Below are 27,348 nucleotides of genomic sequence, written 5' to 3'. Positions count from 1 at the left end.
AATGACAGAACACTAAATGTTTCACATGAAAGAATTCAAACGATTTCTGCTTGGTCGAGTTGATTACCCCGGAGAGGGGATCCACTGCTATGTCGATGCATAACTGTTTGGGCTGGTGAGGCCCCCATCATCCATGTGTTTTGACCTCATCATCTAAAGATGTAGATTTCGTTTTAGTTTCTGCCCATGTGCTTGGTACCATAGAGGCTCAAAGCTTTCAATCATGAACTCTCCCTGCCTCTTATAAGGAAGTTGAATTACCTGAGAGCTCTGTAGAAGACGAAGAACAGGCAGAGCTGGAGCCTTGTAGGCAGGCGAGCTTCCACTGCTGCATCCATGATGAGCCTTTGAGGCCACTCACTGCTGATTGTCTGCAGGGTCGGCCTAGAATGGGCTGGGTTCAGCCCACTGTTAAGAGTGGGAACCACAGCTGGGCTCTCACCGTTCTCAGGCCCAGGGGCTGATTTGGAGCTATTCTGCACCCTTAAGGGTGGCTCCTTCACTTCAGGAAGCTGTAGGTGTCCCCCAGAGGGCAGTTAAAATGGTCAGGGGAGAGAGACCTCATGAATGTTGCACGAGGAAAAGATTTATTAATTAATGAAAGCCGGGCCTGGACACGCAAAGAAACACAAACGCACCTCTCTCTGCTAACTTCTAAGGTACCCATTGGGCTGAAAACATAAAACATGTTCAGGTTTACAGATATACCCGTAAGTGGTACCACTGACTGGTCGGGTGCTCGCGTTTATTTCCAGTCATTAAAATTATAATCATTACTCCCATAAACGTTTCATAGACCCTCAGAGGGAGAAAATATCATTAAATAAAACATATAATGTCTTCCAGTTGCCATGTTTTTGGAGTAAGGGAGTACATTATGGAATGACAAGTTGTTGGAGTTTCTCTCCTTTCTTTTTCTTGACATTGGAGGTTGAACCTAGGATCTTCACACTGAGCTACATTCCCTATCCTTAAAAAAATGTAAGTTTTGAGACAAGATCTCATCAACTTGCCCAGGATGGACTCAAATTTGTGATCCTCTTGCCTCAGCCTCCCAGAGTGCTAGAATTACAAAGCCTGTTGACACCATGCTTGGCTCGTTTCAAATTCAAGAGACAGACCTTTTTAATATTAGTACCCCTTTCCCTTATCTGCGGGGGATATGTTTCAAGCCCTCGGTGGAAGCCCGAAACCACAGAAATACCAAATCCTATGTATGTTCTTTGTTCTCACTTTGGCCACCTCAGCATAGGATTTGCTTTCTTTCCTTAAGTCAGTAACTTTCACTTTTTCAGTTAAAGGAAGCATTCACAGCTTCTCTGTCACACTCAATTTCCAGGTGCTTTGTGCTTTGCACCCATCATTAAATACAGTGAGGCTGCTTCCACTTGGTACCTCAACAGTGGGCCGAGTAACTGAAAAGTCTTCCAGCTGACTGTCAGGCGGGTAGTGTACACAGCATGGACCCACTGGGGGAAGGATGAGTCACATTCCACCATGTGGCCACTGTGTGGGAGAGAGCTAGGTGGCATGAGCTCTCACCCCGCTCATCACATGGTGTGCAGTAAAATTTAGTTACTCCTGGACTTTTCCACTTAAAATTTTCAGATTGCAATTGACAAGTAAGTGAACCTTAATCATGGATAAAAAGAGAGAGTTGTAAGTATTATAGGGCTTTAAGCAAAAACGTCAGTCTCGTCAGCTCCCGTTCATACTCTTTCCTCCCTCCTACAAATGTCACCCGTTTTAATGGCTGCTGCACTGAGAAAGTAAGAGACCTAAGAAAGATCAAAAAGTCAGAAAATGGATACTCAGAGAGACTTCAGATATCTGGAGTTCAGGCAGACAAAGTGAACAGTCCAGGTCTAAGAGGAAACTGACTCAGGCACAGCCATGAAGGGTGTTGCTGTGCTGGGGAACCTGACAAGCGGCACCTTCCCTGGGGAAAGGTGAACCCTGTGAGGTCTAGCCGTAAGGCCTTGCCAGGCGCTGCTAGATATTCCACTTTTGCAAAACAAACAAACAAACAAACAAACAAATGGGGGAGGGGAACCCTGGGTATTTAGCTGCTGTGTCTGTATTGAAATGTTGGTCTTTAATTAAGAAATCAAACTTATTAGCATGAGCCAAACAAAACAGACCTGTCGCCCGAGGCAGCTGATGAGAGACTCCAGATGTGAGGGAACATAGTACATAGGACTAGATCTGGACATGCTGGAAAATAAATTTCCCTATCACAGTCTCAACACTCAAACTTCTTTACAGTTCCCAGCCTCGTCCTGCGTCACCTCCCCTTGTGAAGTCAGTATCTGAGTTTTCCCAGAATCCCTTTCTTGGTCCTGAGTGAACACACACACACACACACACGCACACACATGACCTGCACTTAATTCTCACAATTTGAAAGGTGCACCCAGTTACTTATCCCTATTTTTAGTTTAGCACTCTCGCCAGAGAAATTAAGTTTACTGAGTTACTAGTCCAGTGGAGACCAAATTTGAAGCAGGTATTGATTCCAATCTGTGGCAACTTTAACATTAAAAAGAAGACAAAAGTTAAAAAAAAATGTTACCTTCAGTAAATGAGTGCTTAATCACAACTGATTGCCTAGTTTTTAGATCCAGGACCAGCCACCTAGGGTATAAAATAGTAGCGTAGAGTGGTCTTCCTTGGCAGTATGAACCTTCAGGTATCACGTCTTTCATTTCCTAGTTGATCCCAGAAACAGAATCACAGCTTGTCAGTTTCTAGCCCTAACAAAAATGGTTTTTGTTTTTCCCTGAGGCTATCTTTCCTGCCATCTTTGTCTGAAGGTTGAAAGCAATAGGCCAGCTGATTGTACACTGACCTTAGTATCCCTTGCCCTAGCACTGTTCATTTACACTGACACACAACTGTCCCTGTACACTACCCACATCGACTTTAGCTACCAGATAGGAGAGAGCAATGAAGAGGTGGAACATGGGAAGACAGAGGGTTCAGCACCAGTTTCACTTCCTGTTTGCTCCAGCTCTCCCTCCTCCTCCCAGCCAAGCTAGTGTCGGATTTTTATTACCCTTGTCACAGTCTGTTTTATAGCATCTCTTCCCCAAGACAGGATGAGTGCAAAACAAGGCTCTGCTGTGCTGCTCTACTGAGATGTTCTTTGCTGTCACCATGGAATAGGAACAACCAGAACTTCTTAGTGATCCTAAGACATGCTAATATTCTGCAGCATAGCTTGATGAAACTAAAATGTTCAAGGAGCTTCAGGAACTCAATAAAATAAGCACAAGCTCATTGCTAGGGCAGATTTTCCTGGGCTGGTAAATTCTTAAGACAATATTTAATTTACTGTTTAACTTCCAGAAATTAACCTATAAATTGGGCTTTCAAGCTGGGTCATTCCTTTTATATATATTGGTTGTCTAAATCATAAAGTGGATGCAATATTGTACTCCAATAAAAGGTAGCACACAATGTATGAGATACAAACAACATACACAGAACAAGAAATTTTTATTATCTTCAATGCTGGTGCATAAAGAATAACAATCTTAATTAGAGGAGGAGACAGAGGGAAACATCAGATATTGAGGTGGATTTCTGGTCAGGCTAATTGTTCAGTCTTTAGATATAGGGCTTTCCTTTTACAATTTTCACTAACAGTTCTTACAATACAAACTAAAGTCTTTCATAGGTCAAGTTAAATGAAAAACAGCAAGCATTAACAGAATATCCTTAGTATATCAGGGTACTAGAAATAACCTGTTTTCTTTGTACTTCCACATACACTTTAATATCTAAATTTGAAACTTTTAAAAAAGACATTTTTTTGACTTTTAAAAATACCATAGTCATGACAATGGATTTTCCTGAAGTAAAGATCATAAATTTATAAATGATCAAGATACAGGTACAATCTCAGATGCTCTTGGAAACACAAAATTTAAGGGTACAGCACATGCGATACATAGTTTTAGTTTGCTTATCCTTTTGGGATTATGAAGAATAATCGATTCATTTTATGCTGCAAATTTAGTCTTTGATTACTACGACTTGGATAGATCACAGGGTAGAATTTGAAGTTTTCTCAGTAGGCTTTCTTCCAAGTAACAAGCCATCTTGTGGGCACACTTTTTGCTTCATTTCGTATTTCCCATCAGTGGGCTCTTGTATTGGTCGTCATTTACTCTTGCAAAACCATCTTTACTGCAAAACAAACATGAAAGCGATCTTCCCCAACGCAAGGAAAATAAACTACATCGGTAACAAAGTCCAAGCCATAGGTGCCCCAGGCTGTTCTTGGAAAGCAGACCGGTCAACGGTCCCAAGATCTTTGCCTTTCGTTTTTCTTTTCCTTTCTCACAACTGTGCAGTCACTGTCCTTGTCTTCTACTCTGAAAAACAAAAACAAAAACAAAAACCCCAACCCTTCTGTGTGAAGATCAAGTGTTTTCATTGGCACAGAACGATGTAGAATAAACCCCGAAGGCGGCGGATGTTGGATCTCCCCTCCGATCTTCGTGTCCTCCTCTGGGCTGGGCTTCCGATGACTACTCTTTGTCAATCATCTCGTCGCACCCGAGTTCCTCGGTCAGGCGGTTGACGACCATCAGCGAGAAGAGCTCCTCGATGAAGGCGAGCTGATCGAAGGGGGTCTTCTCATAGTGCATCTGGAAGCCGCCGTCCAGGGCGGCCTCCCGCGCCCGCGAGCTCCTCAAGAACATCTTGTTGGCCTCCTCCAGGGCGGCCGAGACGCGGTAGCCCGCCCCGCTCAGCGGCTCCTCCTCCGGGTAGTCGTAGTCATCCTCCCAATCATCCAGCTCCTCGGCCTCGTCCTCGCCCTCCAGACCTAGGCCCAGGCCCAGGCCCGGCTGCTCTGCGGGGCTGGCTCCGCGGGCCAGGCCTGCTCTCCCGCGCGGCGCCGCCATGGGCTGCGCGCCCTCCTCCTCCTCCATCGGGCCTTCCTCCTCCAGCAGCAGCGCGGCCCCACTGCGGGGGGCGCTCAGGGCCGCCTCCCGGCTCCCGCCGCCGCCTACCTCCATCTGGGGAAGGTCACCCTCGCCCGGCATCACGTCCATCTGCTGGTCGTTGCACTCTTCGTACAGCTCGCACAGCTCGGCCATCTCCGCCATGGCTGACACCGCTGGACCACTAGCGGAGTGCTCTTGCCAGAAGCAGGGATGCGCGGCCGGGCGGCTTTGCGCGTGCGCGAACGACGCCAGTTGCGTCACTCAAGGCGCACAGGCGCGCTATCCCCCGCTTCCGGCACGGCGCTCAGCGGTGGCGGGAGCTGCTTCCGGCTTCCCTAGGAACCGGCCCCGGGCTCTGTGGGTTACTTGCTTTAGGCAGGCTAGTTGTCTGGAGATGTAGGCAGGGTCATTACTTGGTGTGCACGCTGCTTCACCATAGCGTTGCTTGCCATGCTGTGGACCTGAAAATGGTGACCCAGGAGCCCCGCGCCAGGCTCCGCCCACCTCCGCTGTCCCCTCCTCTCCGTCCCCCACCCATTGCCTTGCGGGGTGCGATGTTCTGCGGTCCCACCGCGCATCTCTAGGTCTTGACGGTTCCCACTGATAAACTCTTTGAGAAATGATCTGTTCTGCTCTTTTGGTTACTTAAAAACTTGATTTTTAAACATATTTTGTAAGATATAAAGAAATATTTAGTCCTATTCCTTTTCCCAGCAGCTGATTTTCCACTGTATCAGTTCGGTGTTTATTCTTTAAATCCTCTCCCTTTGGACTTTTCATGGAACGTGTCTGTACTTGTGAAGAAAGTACTATTTGGGTCTCGTTTATCTTTCTTCGCGTTTTATGTAACTGAAAGATAAATGCTTCGGGAGTGTGAAGCTTTCACACTGTAAGATAAAAGCTTCGGGAGTGTGAAGATTGAGTTTGCTTTTGGTTTTTCATTTGTGTAAATATACTGTATTCGACCTAACCAAGGACAGTTTTGATTATTATGAACCATGAATAAATGAACATCTGCATGTTTCTGTATTTTTCTAGAATACTTAGGAGTGGAAACGTAGAATTGTAGGTTTTACATATTTTAGCTTAATAAATATTGTCCAGTTGCTCTCCAAAGTTACTGTAGAAGTTTTAGCTGTAGTGGGTGCTTGAAGGTACCCTCACTGCATGTGATTTTATTGAATTCTAGCAACCATATCAATCAATGACATCTTATTTTCCATAGCGTTAGTTTCTTGAAAGATTATCTTTCAGTATGTCTAACATTAGTATTTCTTTTGTGAATTAACTGATCTTATGATGAGTGTTTTGTTACTGATTTTGAAGTATTCTTTATAATCCCATGCACATTTTACAAATACATTCTCCCTGCGTGGTGTTTATCTTAAGTGTTGTCATCTGAAAGTTTTAAAGTTATTTTTTATTTAATCATATTTAAGGTTTTTTTCTGTATGTCACTTTGTTAAGACCGATTTTTCTACTTCAGTGTGTCTTGATATCTGATAAGGAAAACCTTGTCTTTAAAAATTGTCATAGCTCTTTTTTTTTTTTGGTCTTTCTTCATTTTTATCGGTACCAGGGATCGAACTCACGACTGCCTGCTTGCAAGGCAGGCGCTTATGCCGCTGAGCTAAATCCCCAGCCCCGCCATATCTTTTTTTACACTTACATTTAAACCTGAATTTTAGAATTAGTTTAATGTATCTGATAAAGGAAATCTTGTCTGCTTGTTCTTTTAAAAAATTACTATTGAAGTTTTTGTACATTTAGTTTTGTACATTTAGTTAGTACATTAATTTTAGAATCAGTTTGAAAAGTTCCATGAATGGTATTTGTAACATTTTTATTAGAAGTACATGGAATTTATAGATTAAGAGGAGAGAATTGACATTTTTATAGTATTTTCTCATCCTTAAGGTGATATATATCTTTCCACTTATAGGTCTTATTTATATCCTTCATTGAAGTTTTCTAAAAAAGGTTTGCCTTGTTTTTATTTTCATACTTAGGTATATTCTTAACAAATGCTCCCCATAAAGAGTCTGATTGGCTATTGTTGACATATAAGAATGACATTCATCTTTGTATATTGATTTTGTTTTACTGAAATATGAAGATAGAAAATGCATAAATGTATGAATAGCTGAATTATCACAAAATGAACATATTTGGGTCCACTGCCCTCATCAAGAAGTATAATTTGCAGCATCCCAGAAAGCCTCTTCTTCCTGTGCTCCAGAAGTAACCACTAGCCTGATTTCAAACACAGTGAAATAGTTTTTGCCAGATTTTGAATGTAAATAAATAAAACGATGCAGAACATACCTATTGTGTTTGGCTTTTTTTGCTCGACAAAACATGGTGTTGCTGTGTGGTACCCCACTGTTGGGATATCACAGTGATCGTAAATGGGATGGTTTCCTGCTTCGGGCTGTTACGAACAGGGTAATTGCCGTCTATCTTGTCTTTTGTTGCACATACTGAGCTCTGTTGGATATGCATGGAGGAATAGAATCACTTAGTCATCTTATGTATGCAGCTTTAGTAGATTCCACCACAAAGTTATGAAAACAAGACTAATTAATAGGTGCATGCTTGTTAATTAACCCTTATTAAAACAGTATGAAAAATAATTTCTGCAAACCACATTACACTGTGGTTTCCAAATAAGTAAATGAGACTCTCCCATAAAAGAGACAATCTTCTTGGCTCCATAATTCCATTCAATTTTCTGGTCTTCTAGAAATATAAATGTTAGTGACTTAGAATATTTGGTGGTGAATCCCTTAAAAATACACATAAAGAGAAAAATAAATATATAAGGGGGAAATCTTTTGGTTAAAGCAGTGGAACAAATGTTACCACCACAGTTTTTTCTGTTTTTAACTCTCAGCTTTGACTTTCTCCGGGGAGAAAGGCTTTAATTGCAGCAAAAGATGATCCCCAGAAACTTGGGGCTCCCATAGGCCTTGGCAGCCTAAAGAAATGCCTTCTCTCCTGTCATCCATCTGGGTTCCTCCCTCACACCCTCTTCATTGGCTCTTCTGTAGCCAGGCAGATGGTGTTTTCTGATTGGCTGAACTTACAAGGTGGGAGGGGCAGCGAGATAGGCCTGCAAACCCTCCTGAACTTTAGGTTTTAAATGAGATGAAAGGTTCCGGGAAAAAAGGAAAACAAAAGGGACTATTACAGAATGTGGGTGGGTGGTTCCCAAAGTAAGCAAATGTAGGTCCGTTACTGTTAGTCTGTGTACTACAGGGCTCCTACCTGATGGCATCGTGCATGTTTGATTTGTTTTCTGTGTTTCAGATAATTGCAAGTCATCATATGCAATCTATTTCCTTTGCTTCTGGCGGGGATCCTGTAAGTATGCATTCCTAAGAGTTCTTTGTGTAAGAGCTAAAAGGACTGAATGTAAAACTATTTGGATTAGTAGAGGAGTCAACAGTATTGCACTAAGCTTCTTACTGATGATGAATGTCCAGGTCACCAGAAGCAAGACCATCTGTGTGCTGGTGGCAGCAGTCCTCGAATCCTCAGCACAGACGCCACTGGTTAATTGGACTTGGTGGCGTCAACTTGTCATCGAACCCTGTCAGCCAAGGCACCTCTGCTTAATCTAGAAGGAGCTGCGGAGAGGGAACTTGGGGTTCCTCTCTACCAAGAGGCTGTGTGATGCTGTGGAGGTCCCTGTTGCCTGCTCTGCAGATCGGATGTCACTCCTTGACTCCATACTACAGTGCTGGACCCACGGAATTGTGTCAGAGAGGGGCAGTCATGCTAGGGAGCCTGTGGCTGAAGAAAGAAATCTATTTCTTTAGTTTTTGGTATCAGGATTCCAACTCACTTGCCTGGTAGGCACTGTGCCCACTGAGCTACATTACCAGCTCAGTCTGTCTAAACCAAGGGACAAGAAGGATGATTTTTCTCACCTGTGACATTACAGGCCATTTGCTTGTACCTGTAGACACATGGAAGTCTAGGGCAGGGCAGAGTGTGACTTTCACAATGGTTGAACGTCAGTAATGTCAGGAGACATATGGAGAATGTGTGCAGACCTTATTTTATACAGAATGTATTATCTTTGTCTCTGCAAAATACTATTCACCGTCATACCCTTCAGAAATGAACTACCACACCCAGTTTAATAACTGATCTTTTTCTTTCCACTGTGTTCAGTTTCTCACTTATTATTGATGAGTAAAATTTAAAGTCATAAATGATGAGACACATAACAGAGAAGCCTAAACCATGCATGAAGGGTAGGAAAAAAAAATCCTTAAATCTGGCATTTGATTTAAGGCACTAGAAAGCTTAAAGTTATTTTAAACTATATGTGAAATATTTAAAATGAAAAAAAAAATAACTGTGTCCCAGAGGGAAATAAATTTCCAAAGTTATCCTAGGTAATCACTGCTTCTATGCTGGCTTCTGAAAAACTGGAACAAATTCTTTCACTTGCCTGTTAATGTGTCTTTTTTGTGTGTAAATATATAGCTAAGTGCCACTTAAATTAGACCAGTGTTAAAAGCACTTCGGAGATCACTTGTTTTCATTTTGGCTGCCAGGGTCTCAGAGTATTCAAACCTGTCAACCCAGGACAATCTGCCTGTGGAATTTCTTTCTGAACTGTGAGAAAAAAAAGCCTTTACAAGATTTCAGATCTTTGTTTTTACTTATTTGCTTGCTTATATGGGATGCTGTGTTTTCCCTTAAGGGTTCTCCGCTCCTCACCATTCTGCCGTGAATGCAGTTATTTTCCAAGGACTATCTTAGTTCCTTGATGTCACCAAATAAAAGTAAACCAAATTGTGAGGAGCATTCCTTTTAAACCCCAGAATCCACAGATGATGATTGTGGGTCAGGTCTGATCCACCCAGCCTTCCCTCCAGCCTCAATGGAGACACCAAGGCTGGGCATCAGGGAGGGTCTGGGGGTGCAAGCTGAAGAACACCAACATTGCTTTCCTCCTCCTGAGCCATTATAGCTCGGTCATCTGTGAAGGAGCTCAGCAGACTTTTCTAAGAGACCTAGAGTAATGCTCTGTAAGTGTAGTTTGAAAAATCATGGTGTTTGCGTCAGTTTCCAGGGTTGCTGTCCTTTTGGAACTTGCGCACAAATATTTACTCTAAGCACGTCCTGAATGGTTTGTGATAACGTTCTCCAGAGCCCTAATGCTCTTCCCGCTCTTCAGGAACCTTCAGTGCTTTAGTTCTTGCAGTTCACCCAAACACTTGAGCTACCAGACACAGACGGTACGGAATCTGTACCATTGTGGGAAAATTTTTATTTGCGGGGCTTGAGTGGAACCTCTGGGTTCTCTACCTCTGGAGGGAAAGCCTACTGATTCCCATTAAAATAGTAATCTGGGTCCATCCCAAGCCTTGGCGTCAGATCCCCTATCTCTCTCACACACACACACACACACACACACACACACACACATGCTCGCTGTGAAGTCTTACCTCTGGTGGGGAGACAGATCTGCATACTGCCCGGTGCTGGGCTCAGGTCCACCTCACTTATTGCACCTCTCTGACGTTCACTGTCCCCGTCTGCGGGAGCAAGACCATGTGTGTGCAGTGTTTGTGCAAGGCCGGGCCCATAGTCACAAAGGTGACTGTCACCAGCAGGCCTCCATGTTCACTTAGGAGCCGCCCTGAGGTTGTTTACAGCCTCACAGATACCGGGGCATGGCTCAGGCAGGAGGCTGAGTTAGTCACGGTCCTGCGGCCCAGATGGCCTCCCACTTGCCTAGGTGCTCAGGGTAGCTCCTTACCTGTGGCCTCTGCTCACCTGCACCTTTACTCTCTGCTCATTAACAGTTTGTTTTCCTTCTGTTGGCCTGGAAGACAGCCTGGGAAGGCTTGTGTCACTCTGACTACTTCTCTAGTTCAAAAACGCAAAATTTGCAAGCACGTCGAATATTAAGTACATCATAAACTCTTTCCATCTGCTATTTCTCCCAGCCGCAGAATTGTAAAGCTGGTAGGGTGGTGGTGACTGCTTTAAGGACTAGGACACCGAGCTCCAAAGAGGGCCCTCAGCCGCTTTCCTGCCCAGCACCCAATTACTGTCCTCAGGCCGCCTGCACCATTCTTAAGAGTCCACAAGTCAGCAGCAGTTGTGGCCTCCTCGCTTCTAAGCTCATAAACTCATCCTTATTTATTGAGAAAATTCCCAAGTTCCTTTTTGTATAAGAAATTTACTCAGGTGTGCATTATTTTTAAAGAAAACCTGAGACCAGTGTAATCAGAAAGCTCCGGCTTCCTGTGCAATTCCCCTCGGGTTATTAAGCGGAGCTCCTGAGGGCCTTACAGGGCCAGGCTTCTGTTCCCTGCCTGTTGATGGCGTCTTCCCTCTCTAGAGTCCTCTTTCCAATCTAAAAGTGGCGTGTTTTTTTTTGTTTTGCTTTGTTGTGTTTTTTTTTTTTTTTTTTTGAGAACTGAGATAACAAAAAGTATCTTGAATTATTAAAACCTTACAATTCATCAACTTACTGTTTTCAGTAAAAGCTGGAATTACCAACCAGGTTCTGTTTGTTTAACAAGGCCACAGCAGATCTCTTTTTGAACTGCTTGTTTTTCATGAGTCCTCTTTTAAAAAAAAAAAAAAAAAAAAAAACAACGATTTTTTCTCTATATTGATCAAATAAATGCATTGTGTTTTGCCTTATTATTCCTTAAGTTACCTGGTGCTGCACACAGACATGCAAGTGAACAACCTTGGAGCCCACCAATTCCCGTATTCGGCTTACTTTCTACATGGTGTCTGTTTGGACAGTAAACGTCATCACGGCGCATCCTAACTTAAGGCTGCTTGGTGACTGTGTAATCCCCAATACTTCAATTTCCGACATTCTAGATACACAGTGTACCACTGAGCTACATCCCAGCGCCCCCTCCAGTTTTTCGTGTGGTACAGTGATACCTCGGTTCACCAACTCAGTTCTCTGTGCGATTCCAAGTTGCAAACCATAGTGGACAAATACCAAGTAAAACTTCCCAGTCAGGTCAACACTGAACCTAACCATTGAGCTTGATTTGATTTCTTGTCCAAGAATCAGGTCTGTGAACTGAGGTGCCACGTGCTGTGGATTGAAACCAGGTACCCCCACACCCGGGCAAGTGAGCTACCTCTGAGCTGTCTCCCCGGCCCTGCTTCTGCACTGTTAATGTTAAAGTTTATTTCCCCACAGGGCAGAGAATATGAAAGCTACCATTGTTAAACTGCGTAGTATCAACTGTGCTCTTCCTCAGAGCTTTTCTCTTTAAGCAGAAATACTCATAGTTAAGTCCTTGCTTCAGGATCATGTTCTAAATATATTCCAGTACAGTTCATTCATTTTAAATGCAATCCTTTTCCCTTTTTTTTTTTTTTAAATAGGATACTACAGACTATGTTGCCTACGTAGCTAAAGATCCAGTTAATCAACGAGGTACGGAAAACAGCTTCTAGAATTTCTTAAGAGCTGTGGTATGCCAACTTTAAAATATACTAAGCATTTATTTTTAATACAGAGTCATGAAGTGTCACTAGAGTGCTAGAATGGATTCTAAAAACGCTGTGTAAATGTCACTTAGAAATAAATAGCTCTGCCAGCTCAGCAAAGTAGAAGAAAATGTAGAGGTGGGATTTAAATCCTGGCCATTTGAGGGACCAAATTGTCATCTAAAAGGCTCATGTCTTTGTGTGCTTGCAAGAGAGGGTGCTCATAAGAGCCAGGGTGGCAGCCATGTCTCCAGCGGACAAATGAATTGCACATCAGGCCCAACCCAGTGAGGTTATCTGTGTGGGATGGCCTCGTGTGTGTGTGTGTGTGTGTGTGTGTGTGTGTGTGCATGTGCACACGCACACACGTCCATGCACATGTGTGTTGAATCTGCATACTTGATGTTCAAGGGCCCTAAATGTCACTTTTGAGTGTTCAGCTTCTGTCTGCCGGATCTCCCTGTAAGTGTCTCTTCCTCTGACGACCCTTTGTATCTCCTGTCTCCATTAGCCTGCCCCACCCTGCTGCATCACAACGCTTACTTCTCCTCTTGTGAACCTCACATTCTATTGTTTTACATGTTCGCCCTCCTGCTCATTTTGTGTGCTGATATGATTGGTGCACCTTTTCTACTGGGCTAAAATCTCAACCCAGCCCCAAACATAACCTATTTCTCTTACCGTTGTTTCCCGAGCACTCATCTCAATGCCTAGCACCAAGGTGGTGCACAGAAGCGGTTTTGTTTTATTGAATGGAATTACTGCTTACAGCCCTCATCCTGGGACTTGGCAAGGTTGTTTAAGACACCCCTGCCCAGCCGTGTTCCTAGTCACTGCCTGAAGTTTTTCAGATGGTTGGGTCTCTCTGGACAGACTTGGTTAGTATTGCTTCTCATCTGCAGCTCTGGAACATTCAGGCTGGTCTCAGGGAGCAGAACACGGGCCAGTTCTCCTCCTTAACTGGCCCTGTTAGTTGGTAACCTCTATCACCTCAGGGATGGAGTTTGCCCCCAAACATTTATTATGTGGACGTGGCCTGGGACGTGATGTTGAAAGAGCCAAAGTCACAGAGCTGGAAGCACACAGGGACACTGAGAAGCAAAGGACTAGAGTGCACTGAAGTGCAGAATGTATGAACAGGAGGCAAGTGGGTCTGAAGGGCATCCAGAGGGCAGACAGGAAGGAGCAGTAAGTAGGGACTGATCCTGCCAGCGGATGGGTGGAGAGAGCTGTTTACAAAGCAGAGCTTTCAGAGCATGTGGACCTGGTAGGCGGAAAGGAACAGGCAGATCAAAACCACCGCCAGAGTCTGCACCACAGCCAGGTCACTCTACGCTGAGTAACAAAGAGTGGGCAGTGGTCAGGGAGTAGCGGGAGGGACAGGAACCAGCACAGGAGCAACTGGGACAGTGCCGGGCACATTGCAGCAGAGAGCGGCTTCTCAGGGTCCCACTGGACTTGCTGGGTTTGAGAAACCCTCAGAATGGCGAAGGATGCAGTGGAAAGAAGAAAAAAATGCACCAGGAAGTCTAGATAGGGGCGACCCTGGCATCATCACTGAACATCTCGGGACATCTCACTGCCCTCAGGTTCACAGTGGCGAGGCAGGGTTAGAGATCAAAACTGGCTGCTTGGGAAGGACCCATGTGTTTGCAAATCTCCCTCCTCACTTGAGCGAAAGAGGCAAGAGGAAACACTGTCCATGCTGGAGACAGAAAACCTGGGTTGGAATAATAATTTCTGCACCACCTCACTGCTCACTGTCACCATCCAGCTGATCACTTCCATCTGCCAACCTCGACTTCTTTGTCCTGTAAACAGGAGTGAGGACACCCTGGCAGTCCCAGTACTGCTGGGCTGAATAACCGAGCTGACATACGGAAAGCATCATTTTCTTTCCTCCTTTGTTTCTTCTCCCTTGCTTTAAGAAAACGGGTCTCTCTGACGAGATAGACAATTAGATCTGTAGGATAATTTTCTTGGATTTTAAAGTCAGTTTTCTCCCCATCATGCATCCCTCTTTTTCTGGTGCTTTTGTTACCACCCATTCATTTTGTTTTAGGAATCCCTGTGCAAAGCTGCTGTGTTCTCAGCATGCCCCCTGCCTGCACGGTCCACTGGTGTTAAATCCCCCCGCCCACCGGCTGAGCCCCTGGACTCCTAAGCCCTGCAAGGAGGCTTCTGAGGCCACAGATAATTAATGATCCCATCCTAACATGCAAGGTTGAGCTGGTCCTTATGGGAGAGAAATAATTCTGCCACCACACACATTATTTAATGAAAGAGGTAAATCCAGCCGATAAGACATCCATGGAGAAGGAGAGGGAACAAATGAACAGCAGGTTGGACGAGATAGACTCTCAGTCAGGATCTGTGGAAAGGATGGATAGAGGCTGGGGAGAGAGAGCCCCAGCCCATGCGTGCATGGTGTGAGCGTGCATGGTGTGAGCGTGCATGGTGTGAGTGTGCATGTAGAGCTGGGACTGCAGAAGAAGAAAAGAACAGGCGTAGGCAGCCAGAGGGGTATGGAGGGCGTCGCAGGCCAGCCAGCAGGGCAACGGGCACCACCGATGATTTTGAAGCTTATGAAATTGATTGTAGCTTCTGTCATCCTACGAATATTGTACTATGATCATCTTTCTGGCACCTGTGTCTGAAAAGCAATCTGGAATAACAGAGTTCAACCCAGAGAACCTTGTGCTGGGCCAAGGTGGGAATGTTCTAAATGGCCTTGGAGGAGGAAGAGACCGTGTGAGCCACGTTTGGGGACTGATGGTGTTTGATGGCTACTTAGACCTGAGGACAGGTGAGGAAGTGGAATCAAGCCAGATAGAGGTGGCACACATCCATCATCCCCTCACTCTGGAGGCTGAGATAGAAGGATCACAGGTTCAAGCCCAGTCCGGATGACTCAGTGATTTAGCAAGATCTTATCTGAAGAGAAATGAAAATTGGCTTGGGAACAGACAGCAGATACCTTCATAGGAAATACGCAGTGGACAGCGTCTGTTACTGCTGTTAGCAGAACTGTTCTTCGTGACTGTGGAGTGTGTTGCCAGTGAAGACGCAGAGATTCTTAACAGTAGGAAAAAACAAGAATGTGATAGAAAGGACAAAGAGAAAACAGCTGCCAGTTGTCATGCATGAGCCATATCCTGGGCCTTGTGAGAAGCACCCAGCCACATGTACTCAGTCATCCTCACAGCAAGCCTTCGAGGTGGAGAGCGATAGGATTCCTTCGTTACAGACCGGATGTCACCGGCCAATGAGTGGATGCTTTACAGAAAGACTTTCTAAGGGCCTGAGAAACTAGAAAAATCAAAGGCTTAGCCTTACCAGCAATCAGGACACACAGGTTATAATCAGACATCATATTTTATCTCCAGATTCCAAACATTACAAGTTCAGTGCTGGTACTGGTACAAAAAAAAAAAAAAAAAAAAAAAAGAAAAAGAAAAGTAAGAAGGACAGGTTCCAAACATTAAAAAATGGTGAGATGTGGTTTAGAGTAGTACTTTTTTTTTTTTTTTTGGTCTTTTTCGTTTTTATCGGTACCAGGGATAGAACTCACGACTGCCTGCTTGCAAGGCAGGTGCTTACGCCGCTGAGCTAAACCCCCAGCCCCGAGTAGTACTTTTTGAACACTGCTGATTAGAACATAGATTAAGAGATTTCACAGAGCAAGCTAACAATTTGCATCAAAGTCTTTAAAATGTAAGCATAGGGCGGGGATTTAGCTCAGTGGTACAGCACCTGTCTGGCAGGTGCAAGGTGCTGACTTCAATTCCTGGTACACAAAAAAATGTAAACACTTTTTAAACTGGCAATCTCTCTTCTGAGGCAGCATTAGAGTACACACAAAGATTAAACAATACAGATTGTCACTTGTTCATCTAATAAGACAAGTAGAATTAATTCCATATCCATAACAAGAAAATCGTGTAAGAGAACCTATAGTTGTATTACTCTTCAGCATAGTAAGACTAGTTTAGAAAAATAAGTGCTAGTCGAGAAGAAAATGTTTACAACCCTATTAAAGTACAAAAAGCAGGACATGGAACAATACATATATAGTAGGACTGTAGGATAATTTTGCATGATAGCTGGGTATAGATACACGAATAGAAAAACACACGCCAAATTGTTAACAGTAGTTGTCTGTGGACAATGAGATTTCATGTCACTTTTTGCTCTTTAATGCCTTTTTATTTTCTAAAAGTCTTGCAATGAATAATTATTCTATTTAAGGAAAAAAATGTTCTGAATTCTTGAGTAAAAATGATGACGCCCAGAAGGTGATGTTACACAGCCTTGGGGAGGTCTTGAGGGAAAGGAAAGAGAAGGAGCAGGATCCCAGGGAGAGAGAAAATTGAAGGAGGCCCGATGAAAGAGGCAGGGCATAGGACAGTCACGCCCTGGGAAGGGAGCACAGACCCTGGTCAACAGACCGGCTCACCCTAGGAGGCTGACGCTCGTGCACCAGCAGAGGGGAGGAGGCCAACGCCAAGGGGAGCTGGGTGGAGTGTCTGCGTGCCATGACCCTGGATGTCCCCCTGTCCCTCGTCTGCTGGACTCCTTTGTTGCATTAATGCCTTCCAAGCAAAGCAGCTGTCACTTTCTTCCTTCATGGCTCGGAGCCTAGCCCCGAAGGCTTCTAGGGTAGGAAAGGCAAGTCTGAGTAAGAATGTTTGGGTTTGCTCAGTGACCATCACCACCTTCCCCTGCACATGAAGAAATACACGACTGCCTCGCTTCTTCAGGTGCGAGGCAGGTTTTAATATTTTCTCTCAGTTTAGTCTAGAAAGAGGCCCCAGCTTCCCCGAGCTATCTAGATATAGAAAGCCATGGTTCTGAGTCTCCCAAGAAAGCTTTAAAAACCCCGAAGACTGGTTTAAGGAGCCATCCATCAGTACTGATGTTTAGGGTTACAAACCAGGGACAGGTAACTGTGGTTCTCCGGCCACCACTCTGCCTCTGCTCCGTCTACAGCGTGGATGCCTCGGTTCAGTACCTCAGTGCCATCTGCTGGCTGACCTGAGAAGCTGACCATTTGAATTCAGTTCTAATAATAAGAACCAAAAATTGGCCTTTTGGAAACAAATGAAACTCGCAACAAGGACCATTACCTCTAAGAATAATTCTCATCCTCTCATCCATGAACACCCAGCTAGGAGCCCAAAGGAAAATGAAACAGACAGACTGAATCAAGGGTTCTCTTAAACACTGCTTCAGGTAACAGCTGGTCCCAGAGGCAGCTCCAAGGGTAAAATGCACCCAGATAGTCAGGGAGGGCAAAGCTTACACCCCCTTGGCAAAGTGACCGGGTCACTGAAATCATGTGGTTTTCGTGGGGTACTTGGGACTTGTTAGATACTTTTCTTCTTTTCAGCTGGAGATCAGGAATTCCTGAGTTCTTAGAGATACTGGGAAGTGACTTACTGTACAGAGTGATCAGAATGCGTGGTTTATGTTTAAATTCTTAAAGTTTTAATGGACACATGGCCATGAAGCGCCCCCACGCAGTACTCGCCCTTGGCCGGATACACCCCGTCACTTCAGCCACTCTCTGAAGCACTGCTGGAGTCATCTTCCATGAGTGACTTTTAAGGTGTGATGAGACAGCCTGGTGACTGTGGAGAGGCCCATCCACGGAAAGACAGGCTCCTAAAAGTGTCCGGGTGCGTTCTTCCCCTCAATCACCAGGCTGGCACCGTGTGACTTCCGGCTCCTCCTTGAAGTTGGAATACCCAAGAGAGGAGAACATTGGAATCCGTTCAGGTGGCGAGGCAGCCAGGGCAGCGCAACTAGAGAGCCCTCACGAAAGAGGAGCCCAGACCGTGGCGAGGGTGATGGCCGGAGTGCGTCCACAGGGAGGAGCAGGGTTTTGAGGAGGACTCATGGCAATGCACCTTTTACTGTAATTAATTGGGAAAGCTCTAAGTAGTCATTCGTTTTTCACTCACGCCTTGTGTGTGATTTTGTGAGGTCTTTCGCCCTACCAAAGACCATTTTCACAGATCAGCGTGGCTGCGAGTGGCATCTAAGGCACCGTTCAAGTCCAAGTCTTCCCTGCAGGTGAGGAAACAGGGAAATCTGTCCCGGGACAACTGTCTGTCCAGTGTCCCCTCTTTCACAGGGGGACATAGGCACCACTGCTTTTTTTCCTGTGTTCTTTCTGTTCAGTCTTCTCGCAAAGCGATGTGTCAGTAACAGAGGTGTGCAAAGCGAAACGGAAAACTGTGCCGGTAGAATCAGCCTTCAGATAGGCAGGACCAGAGTCAGAGAATCAGAATCAGAATCAGAGAAGCTGAGTGCCTGGAACATTTGGAAGTGTGACAGAAGTGACAGAGGATGGAGGGCATGTTTTGTTGATCCATGCATCCTGGGGGCCACGTGTCTCATCCTGTTTCTCAGAGGATCGCAGCTGCTGAGATGGAAAAAGTCTGGGGTCTCCATAAAGCAAAGGGGCCTCACCGGTAACCCATGTGTCATCTTGGCTGTGGAGTGTCTCCCCGGGGCCACACAGAGGGTGACGCTGTTGCAGCTTGAACTCAGCTCTGGATCTTTGCATGGAGTTCTTTTGAACATCCACATTCTCCTATCTCTTGCAGTAGAAGTGAAGTTTGCTTTTTCTTACTTTTTCCTTCACGTTTGGATCTCCTGCCTCTCTCACTCAAGGTCTCCCACATCTTGATGTCTCAACATCTTCTTAACCCTAAGAAAAAATGAAATCACCTGGATTGTGTCTGTTTTGGTAGGATTTCTGGCTTTGATTTGATTTTTAATTGGGCAACTAGTATGTGAGATGACAAAGAGATCCAAGTGAATAACCTCTCTGGATAAGCTAACAGGACTTCTCCTGCTTCAGTTAGAGGGTACATTTCCACGCAGCTTTTGCAGGTCTCAGTATGAAGCCACACCTGAAGGAAAGACTCTATTTCCATAAATGACTCAAAACAATCATTTGTCACTCAGTGGCTATAAGAAGGCAATTTTTTTAAAACAGAAATACTGATGTGACTCAGGGAAACATATTAATTTAACACATATTTTAAAAGTACTGTAGGTAGGTTTGTCACTATGAAAAGCTACTATAGCAAAAAATATAGGGAAAATATAAAATGACAGTCTAAAGATAGGACCAAAAAAAATTTTTTTTTGCCAGAAGGATGTATATTTGCAGTATTCTTAATTAGATTTTCAAAACTAGAATTAGCTCTAAGTCTGTTTCAAGATACAAGTGCTCATCCCTTTGAAAAGTATTGAGACATAAATCTTTTTTAAAAAGGTTGTCTTACTTCTGAAATAAGAATATCTGAGACCCTTTGAGATGACTGTAACATAAGCCTGTGAAACATGATTACAGGGGGGCTGGGGATTTAGCTCAGCGGCATAAGCACCTGCCTTGCAAGCAGGCGGTCGTGAGTTCGATCCCTGGTACCGATAAAAACTGAAAAAGACCAAAAAAAAAAAAAAAAAAAAAAAAAAAAAAGAAACATGATTACAGGTTCCACTACAACATCCTCTTGACCAGCTCCACAAATTCTATCAGTTGCAAATAGATCGTCCTTTCCTTAAATAAATACAATATCCTGCCTAAGACAATGCAAAGCATAAAATCATGCTTCCATGGTAACAACGTTAAACCATCCCTGAAAGGCAGCAAGCTTGCCTTCCCTTGGATTTCCTTTTTAGTAATCTGTTCCACTGTTTGTTTTGAAGTGACAAGATCCAAGATGCTTTCCCTGGTATTTAATTTCCTCTGCACTCCTTTAAGCTCATCATCTGCTTTCTCTTCACTCTTCTGAAAGTACAGCTGAAAAAGTTTCACAGCAATTCTTATTTCTAAAGAACCATTACCAAGCTTTTCCCCACCCCTCAATTCTTCGGCTGCATAAGGGTTCTTTCAAAAACTTTTCTTCTATGACTTTTTGCCTCTATCTTTATGTCATTTTTAGGACTCTTTCTAAGGTCATGAAATTTCAGTCAGTTAAACCTTTTGATTACAAGGCCCTCAGTGTACACCATCCCCTATAAACTTAAGAGCGATGTTACGAGAGGAGAGATGAAACACAAGCTCTTCTTTTTACATAGCAGCAGACTGTCCACCTCATGTGATTATGAGATTCTGTTGGCTGCCCCTACCATCTGTTTATTTTATCTATGAAAAGTAGCTTCTTTCTAATAGCTGCTTCTCAGAGAAGAATGTAATGAAAACTTAAGCATCTTCACCAAATGGATACTGGAGATGGTGCTTTAGTGGGATTTCAAAGCTGGGGACACCATACTTATCACTGGCGGTCAATATGGGGCAAGAGGAAGGTGTATCCCCAAATCCCTTTCTTCACCAGTCCCTCGTTCTTCATTCCGCGCACAGGCTTGGAAAGTTCTCTTGCTTCAGTCTTGTGCAATGTACATTGCAAAGATGAGACCTCAAGCCATCTGCCCGTCAGACCTCGGCCCTCAGGTCTCCTGCGTGGAATTCCAGAGGGACCACGTAGCTATTAATTCGCCATCAGCCAGGCCACGTTTGCAGAAAATGGACTTTGCCTGAAGACCGACATTTGTGTTTGGAGGTATTTAGGTGCCAGTTAGGAATGTGTTTTTCTCGTTGGTTCACGTGCAAAATGAGGTCATCTTTATATCATTTCAAAACTCAGCAGAGTTCATCAACTTGCTTCCTTTAGTCAGATTTGGAAGCGCTGTGACTTGGCACAGGCTTCTCTTGCTGACACTGTGTGGCATTCTTTGTGCATCTCTCACAGCGTGCCACATACTGGAGTGTCACAGTGGGACAGCCCAGGATGTCATCGGTACCATCGGGCAGGCGTTCGAACTTCGATTCAGACAGTACTTGACAAATCCGTCTCTGAATGTGTCTTGTGAAAGGTCAGTCAAGCGTTTGATAATTACTTGACTTGCGATTTCTATATGTATCTTTAAATTACTATGTTTTAAAATAGACCGATGTAATGAGCAATTTTTTTTTTACCTAATAGGTACAGCTTCAATTCAAAACAATAGTGACATGTACTATTTTTCTTCCATTCCATGTGTGTGTGTCTGTGCATGTATGTGCACATGTGGTACTGGGGATTGAACTCCGGGCCTTCACACTGAGCTGAATCCCCAGCCCTTTTTTATTTTGACGGAGTCATCCAGGCAGGCCTCAAACTTGCAGTCGCCTTGCCTCAGCCTTCCATCCATGTTTGCCCAGGCAGTGCCTCTTGCTTCCTAACAGGATTAAAGGGGACACCAAAAGTGAGCTGAGATCATCCCTGTGTCTCTGGTGTTGACCCAGATTGAGGCACCAAATGTAAGAAACATCTCAGATTGGCTTCAACCACACTTGTTTTGTGTATCAGTAAAAGCAAAAAAGCTAAACCAAAAACACAGAGCAAAGTCAGAAGACTCGAATGTCCCTGGTGGAAACCCCTGCCACTCACTGGTGTTGGGTAGACCTGGGGGCTTGGCGAGCAGGGTGACCTAGCCACTCAGGGGTCTAAGCACAGAAAGTCCACAATGAAAGGGGCCCCTGCTGGCTGCTCATCCCCACCACTGGGCTCCAGCGAGGCCTGCAGCTTGCACAGTTCACCCCGGAGCAATGAAACTCCTGGGTGCCTTGAAATGCATTTTCCAGCCAGGCGTGGGGACGCACACCTACTATCCCCGCACGTGTGAGGTTGAGGCAGTAGAATCGCTGTAAGTTGGAGGCCAGACCCTGTTTCCCTAAGTAGTCCTCTTGTGTGGCCCTGAGACCTCCCTCAGGAGGTGGTCTCGGTAGGAAGGGGGAGGGAGCTACTTGCATTGGTCATGCGGAGGTTCCCCCAGGACACCTGCCCCTTGGTACCATCTTTGTGTTTTTTTGTCATGAGCCCAACAGAACACGTAAGCTTATTCCAAAATGCTTCGATTTATTCTTTTTATGAGAAACATGTATTACTCTTTAATTTGGAAGAAAGGTTCATTTATTTTTTTTAAACCCTGTTTCAATTTTCAAACCCATTGTGTGTTTATGAAAATCTCCCCACATCTGGCAGTAGGCAGAGCAGGTAGCTGGTCACCACTCTCTCTCAGTTTAATAAACTGGGCCAGGACCCCTACTCAAAGCACAATGTGTCAGTTTTCTTTGGGTAAAACATTTCCTAAATGTGACCACTGAAGAGATGCCCAGGAAGATTTTGCTTTTTTATGATCATGTGACAAGAACTCCTTGCATTCAGGGAATTTGTCATCTCCATCATCATCGTCGTTGTCACTGGGGCGCCACAGAGGACAGCTCTGTGGCCCTACTCTCCTCTGCCTCCATAAATCTAAACCATGCCATGGCTACTTCCGCCCAGATGTTTGCTGTCACTTGAGCTCAGCTGTGAACCTAATACGCGAATGCAGGGTTTTCCAGGGTGATCCAATCACTACCGATCCCTTAGAGGCACCTGAACCCTGCCTGTCTCTCAGGGATTCTCTTTCTCCTCGCAGTGAGGAGGTGCAGATCGACGGCCACACTCCGGAGGGAGAAGATCACGAATATTACAATGAGGTCCCAGGCAAGCAGCCACCTGCCGGCGGGGTGTCTGATGTCCGAGTCAGAGTGCAATCCCCAGAGCGGATGGCCTACTGCCCCATTCGCTGTGAAAAGCTGTGCTATTTAGTAAGTAAGGTCCTGCTGTTGGGAAGCGGCAGTGGGATCCCCCTCACCCCCATCTCCAAAGGCTGGGCTTGTGGATGCCCCACCTGCAGCCACCTTACATGCGTGGCCAGAGGGTGCAGCCTGGCCAGAGTCTGCCAGTGGACGACTCAGAGCTCACCTTCCTGGACCGAGGAGGGTGACCCCATACCTTCCCCTTGGCCCCCCACTTCCCAGCCCCACCTTCTGCCTGCTGTCTTCCCCTCCCACCACCTCTGTGTCCTCTGATGTCCCTTCACTTCTGCCCGGGACTCACCCTCTGTTGACTGCACATCATCGTGGACCCCTGCGGCCCCGATTACCGTGCCTGCCTCCCCTCCTGTTCCTTTCACTCACAGACTTCAGGAGCCTGGGTCTTTGCTTTCATGGCTACGCTGTACTATTTTTTTGCCCTATACTTTTGGGATCTGCACTCTGCTTGACAGCTCGATAGAAATTGCTTTCACTGTGGCTAGCAGTTGTTGGGTTGCTAAATCTTTCCCTGCTTGAAAAGCCCACATTGCACCATTTGACATCCGTTGGCTGCCTTTTTAAACTGAGATCTCGTCTGTCAGCAGGCAAAGCATTTTCATCTTGTCACTGTCTCCCCAAATCTCTAGTTATTGCTCTTTTTTCTTTTACTCTACCCCTCTTCCTTTTTTCTTCTTTTTCTCTCTTTTGTGCTCTCTCTCTCTTCCTCCAACATTTCATGAATGTTTTCACAGGTGCAGAACAGTTGAATTTTGCAACAAACCCTCACATTCTCCCCCTCTAGATTCTAAAGTAACATTTTATTCTATTTCCCTATCACATATGTTGCCGTTTGTCATCTGTCAATCCATCTTACAGGAAGCTGTGAAATATTTTCACAGCCTTTTCTTTTTATATCCTCATCTGCTCCTCCACCTCCTCCCTGATAACCCACACCCGCCCCAGTGCTCTGCCTGGACCCGTCTCGTCCCTGCTGCACCCACACCCCTGCCTCTGCCGCTGCAGCCTGGGTCTGGCCCTCGGGCTGGCAGCCGCTTATGTACAGCAAGGCTGAGCTCAGCCTTCTCTCCCGGACCCCAGACCCCGTTCCTCTCCTGATGGTTTCCTGGTACCATCAGGAGATGTGGCACAGCCAGGCTTTTGCTAACCCAGGCTCCATTTGGGGGCTTCTGATTAACTCAGCCTTCGAGACCTATGAGTTCACCATGACCATATCATGGGAGTTTACTGAAATGTTTCCATTTCTGCTATGCCTTTCCAAGTTCCAGTCCTTACAAGACCTGAAGATTCTGAATGCCATTTCCGGCATCATGCTCGTCCCTCTAGCCCTGCAGTGCTGATAAAAATGTCCTGAAAATCACTGTCTGGCTGACCCTGTGTGCCCCTACTATGGCTTCCCAAGCAGAAGCAGAACCCTGAGAAAGGAGGACAGGGGCTGTCCTTGTAACCCACACCCGGTCCAGCCACCTCTGCAGCCCCAAAGCAGGACTGGAAGCCTGGAGCCCTCTCCCCGTGCTGTGGCGTTTGAGTTTCTTGTGCCGACAGGAGAGCGAAGCTGTCTTCTCCACCCCGCTGGGAATTCAGTGTTCTCTCAGCGTCTTGAATGTATCCTGTCCTCGTGATTGCCTCACCTTTTGCTTTCCTTGCAGCCTGGGAGCTCCAAGTGCAGCAGTGTGTACGAGAACTGTCTGGAGCAGAGTAGGGCAGCAGGTAGGTGCAGCGCTGTCCCCGTCTGTCACCCTCCCCTGTCTTTTTGGGGCTGTGAATGTGTGTGACCCCGGCTCTTGGACACCTGGGAAAGCTAGAGGTGCAGGGGATGAAACCCAGACTCCTTCCGCTGTGGGCTTTCCCATAGGCTCAGGTCATGGGGGTGTTACTGAGGCACAGCAGAGACTCAGGGCTCTTCCCCACACTGGTGTCCCCTGCCTTGCTATATGGGGTCACGTGCGGTCATCAGCCAGGGCATGGCCAAGAGTGACCCTGGGCCTGGCAGTCTGAGTCACTGCAGCTGGGAAAAGGCTGAGAGGGCAGCTCATCCCCTCCCAGGGAGGCAGGGGGCAGCAAGTTCTGGGTCATGATGAGCAGGGCAGACGCCTTGGATCAGGCCTGCAGAGTCAGCCTGTGCCCTAGTCAGGCCTGGGTGTGGCTGTTCACACCTTGGGGAGGAACATGGAGAATGTCTGTCTTTTTAAAAAACCATGCCAGGCATGGTGGTACATGCCTGCAATCCCAGTACTCGGGAAGCTGAGGTAGGAGGATCGCTGTGAGTTGAGGCCAATCTGGGCTGCACAGTGAGTTCAAGGTCAGCCTGAACTGCATAATGAGACCCTGTCTCAAAAAACTCAAATAAATAAATAAAGCAATATAATAGACCTGGGGTTTAAAGATCCATTTGAACCTCAGTTGTGATGTTGCAGCAAAAGCAGAGCTCGAACGAAAAGCAAAACATTGATGTGTAGCTCAGCCTCCTTCCGTTTGTGAAAGCCAATCACTTAGAAAAGGATTTCTCTAACATGCCACCAAACACCCAAATAATGTGGCGTCCTGTCGAGCCCCTCCCTGTACATGGCCACACACCCTGGACAGGAAGGAGCCACTCCACTGAGAGGCAGCCTGATGGGAGGCAGCCTCCAGCTGGTGGTCTCCAGACTGCTTGGCACTCTTGGGTTCCCACTCTGTGATGTGCAAGAATCATGGCGCCGCTCACCGTGGCGTGACATCCGGTGAGGCCTGTCCTCCCCGGACCAGGTCAGAGGCGCTTGGAGACCTAAGCAGAGAAAGGACCAATGCAGCTTGCAGCAAGGCAGCGGGGTGGCGCTGCGTGGGGGGCGGCCTCTTGGTGTCCTGCAGCACTCGGAGCTGGAAATATCAGTGTTCGAGCCCAGGCATCCCAGGAAGGAGCTGTCTGTCTGGAAGTAGAGTGAGGTGCAGAGATCGAACCTCCAGGGACTGGGGAGATTGTGATGCCAGGTTCTTGGGTTCACACACCTGGCAGCCCTGGTGACGGAGCAGACCACAGTCCTGTGCATGGGACGCACAGCCTGGACACAGGGTTAATCTTGAACAAATCCTCAGGGAAACAAGTGGCCCGGGTCTCTTAGCGTGGATATCCAAGGTTAAGTGTAAACTGCCAGGAAAGCAGAGGCCCCTGGCTGCATTCCTGAGAGGAGGAGGGAGAGAGCTGGGCCTTTGGGGGCAGGAAGCCGTGGAAAGGCCACTGAGAAATAGGGTCAGATGTACAATTTAAAGCACACCCCCGCCCCGGAGCGTAGAATAGGACAGAGCAGAGGTTAGGAGAGGAGGCAACTCAGGGTAGAATCCTTCCACTGAGTAAAAACACTTAAACACCAGCCATCAGTGCTCTGCTGAGCTTGGCAAGAGACAAGGCCGGAACCAACAGAAGCCAGACTTCCTGCTCCTGAGAAGTGCATGCTATTTGTTCATTTATTTTTAATGATCTTAATTCACAGGGAGAAGCTTGAATTAAGTGATGCTTTTTTGGAAAGGGGTTGAACAGTTAATCTTCAAGCCTAGTGTGACAGATGCACTTTCCTGGTCCCCGGGTTCCCCAGCTCTGGGCTGGGATGAGTGGTTCCTCACCTCTGGATCTGCCGCTAGGCTCCTGCCCGCTTTGGAAGCAGTTGGTCCCCGAAGGATGGAGCAGAGAAGGGAGAGAAAACCCAAGGAGTGGGGTTCTGCCTCAAAGCCCGGTGCCTTGCTTACCTTGACTTTAGGGGTCCTGTTCGGTCCTTGCTGGTGGTGAGCATGACTTCCAGCTTCCTGTCCACTCTCAAACATGACGTGCTGTCCACAAAGCGAGACTATAATGAACTACTCACTGCCGACCCCTGCAGGTGATGCCCACGAGCCAGGGGCCCAGGCCCAGCGAGACGCTGCCCTCATGAAGCTGTCGTCCTGCCGCCTGGAACTCTGTGATGACCCCTGCTACATTAACACGCAGGCACTGCAGAGCACGCTTGGCTCAGCCCGCAGCCAGGGCACAGCCCGGCCCCCTGAGAGCTCGTGGCACCACGGAAGTGAGTACCTCCTCCTCATCCAGGATGGTTCCTGGGTGTCTTCCACCACAGAACTCAGTTCTCTCCCAGTTACCAAACCAGAAGTTCCAAAGCAGGGATCGGTGGCATTGGGTCCTTCTGGAGGTGGACAGTGCTTCCGGCTTCTGGTAGCTGCGGCAGTTCCCAGGGAGAGGCATTGGTCCCCTGGGTCTCCACATGGGTCTTCATA

At 46.2% G+C, this 27,348-nt stretch overlaps 2 protein-coding genes across 2 annotated transcripts in view; one reads left to right on the top strand and one right to left on the bottom strand.

Moving 5' to 3' along the window:
- The window catches only part of Shc4 (SHC adaptor protein 4), a 94,382-nt gene that overhangs the window by 47,511 nt on the left and 19,523 nt on the right, over nucleotides 1–27,348 (top strand). Inside the window, exons 5-10 of the mRNA XM_013154740.3 lie at nucleotides 8,265–8,318; nucleotides 12,342–12,393; nucleotides 21,212–21,335; nucleotides 22,926–23,097; nucleotides 24,753–24,813; nucleotides 26,958–27,140. Of these exons, the coding sequence (XP_013010194.1) occupies nucleotides 8,265–8,318; nucleotides 12,342–12,393; nucleotides 21,212–21,335; nucleotides 22,926–23,097; nucleotides 24,753–24,813; nucleotides 26,958–27,140 (646 nt within the window). The remainder of the gene's footprint in view (nucleotides 1–8,264; nucleotides 8,319–12,341; nucleotides 12,394–21,211; nucleotides 21,336–22,925; nucleotides 23,098–24,752; nucleotides 24,814–26,957; nucleotides 27,141–27,348) is intronic.
- Nucleotides 3,480–5,208, bottom strand: Eid1 (EP300 interacting inhibitor of differentiation 1). Its single transcript, XM_005008699.3, has one exon. It carries the CDS (start codon nucleotides 5,115–5,117, stop codon nucleotides 4,536–4,538), a length of 582 nt encoding a protein of 193 aa, XP_005008756.2. The 5' UTR covers nucleotides 5,118–5,208; the 3' UTR covers nucleotides 3,480–4,535.

The sequence above is a fragment of the Cavia porcellus genome, unplaced genomic scaffold (genome assembly GCF_034190915.1).
Source record: "Cavia porcellus strain 051 isolate PalLab524CR breed Dunkin Hartley unplaced genomic scaffold, mCavPor4.1 scaffold_1, whole genome shotgun sequence".
NCBI classification, from domain to species: Eukaryota; Metazoa; Chordata; class Mammalia; order Rodentia; family Caviidae; genus Cavia; species Cavia porcellus.
Note: the sequence above shows the minus strand (reverse complement) of the source record. Positions and strands in the feature narration are given on the sequence as shown.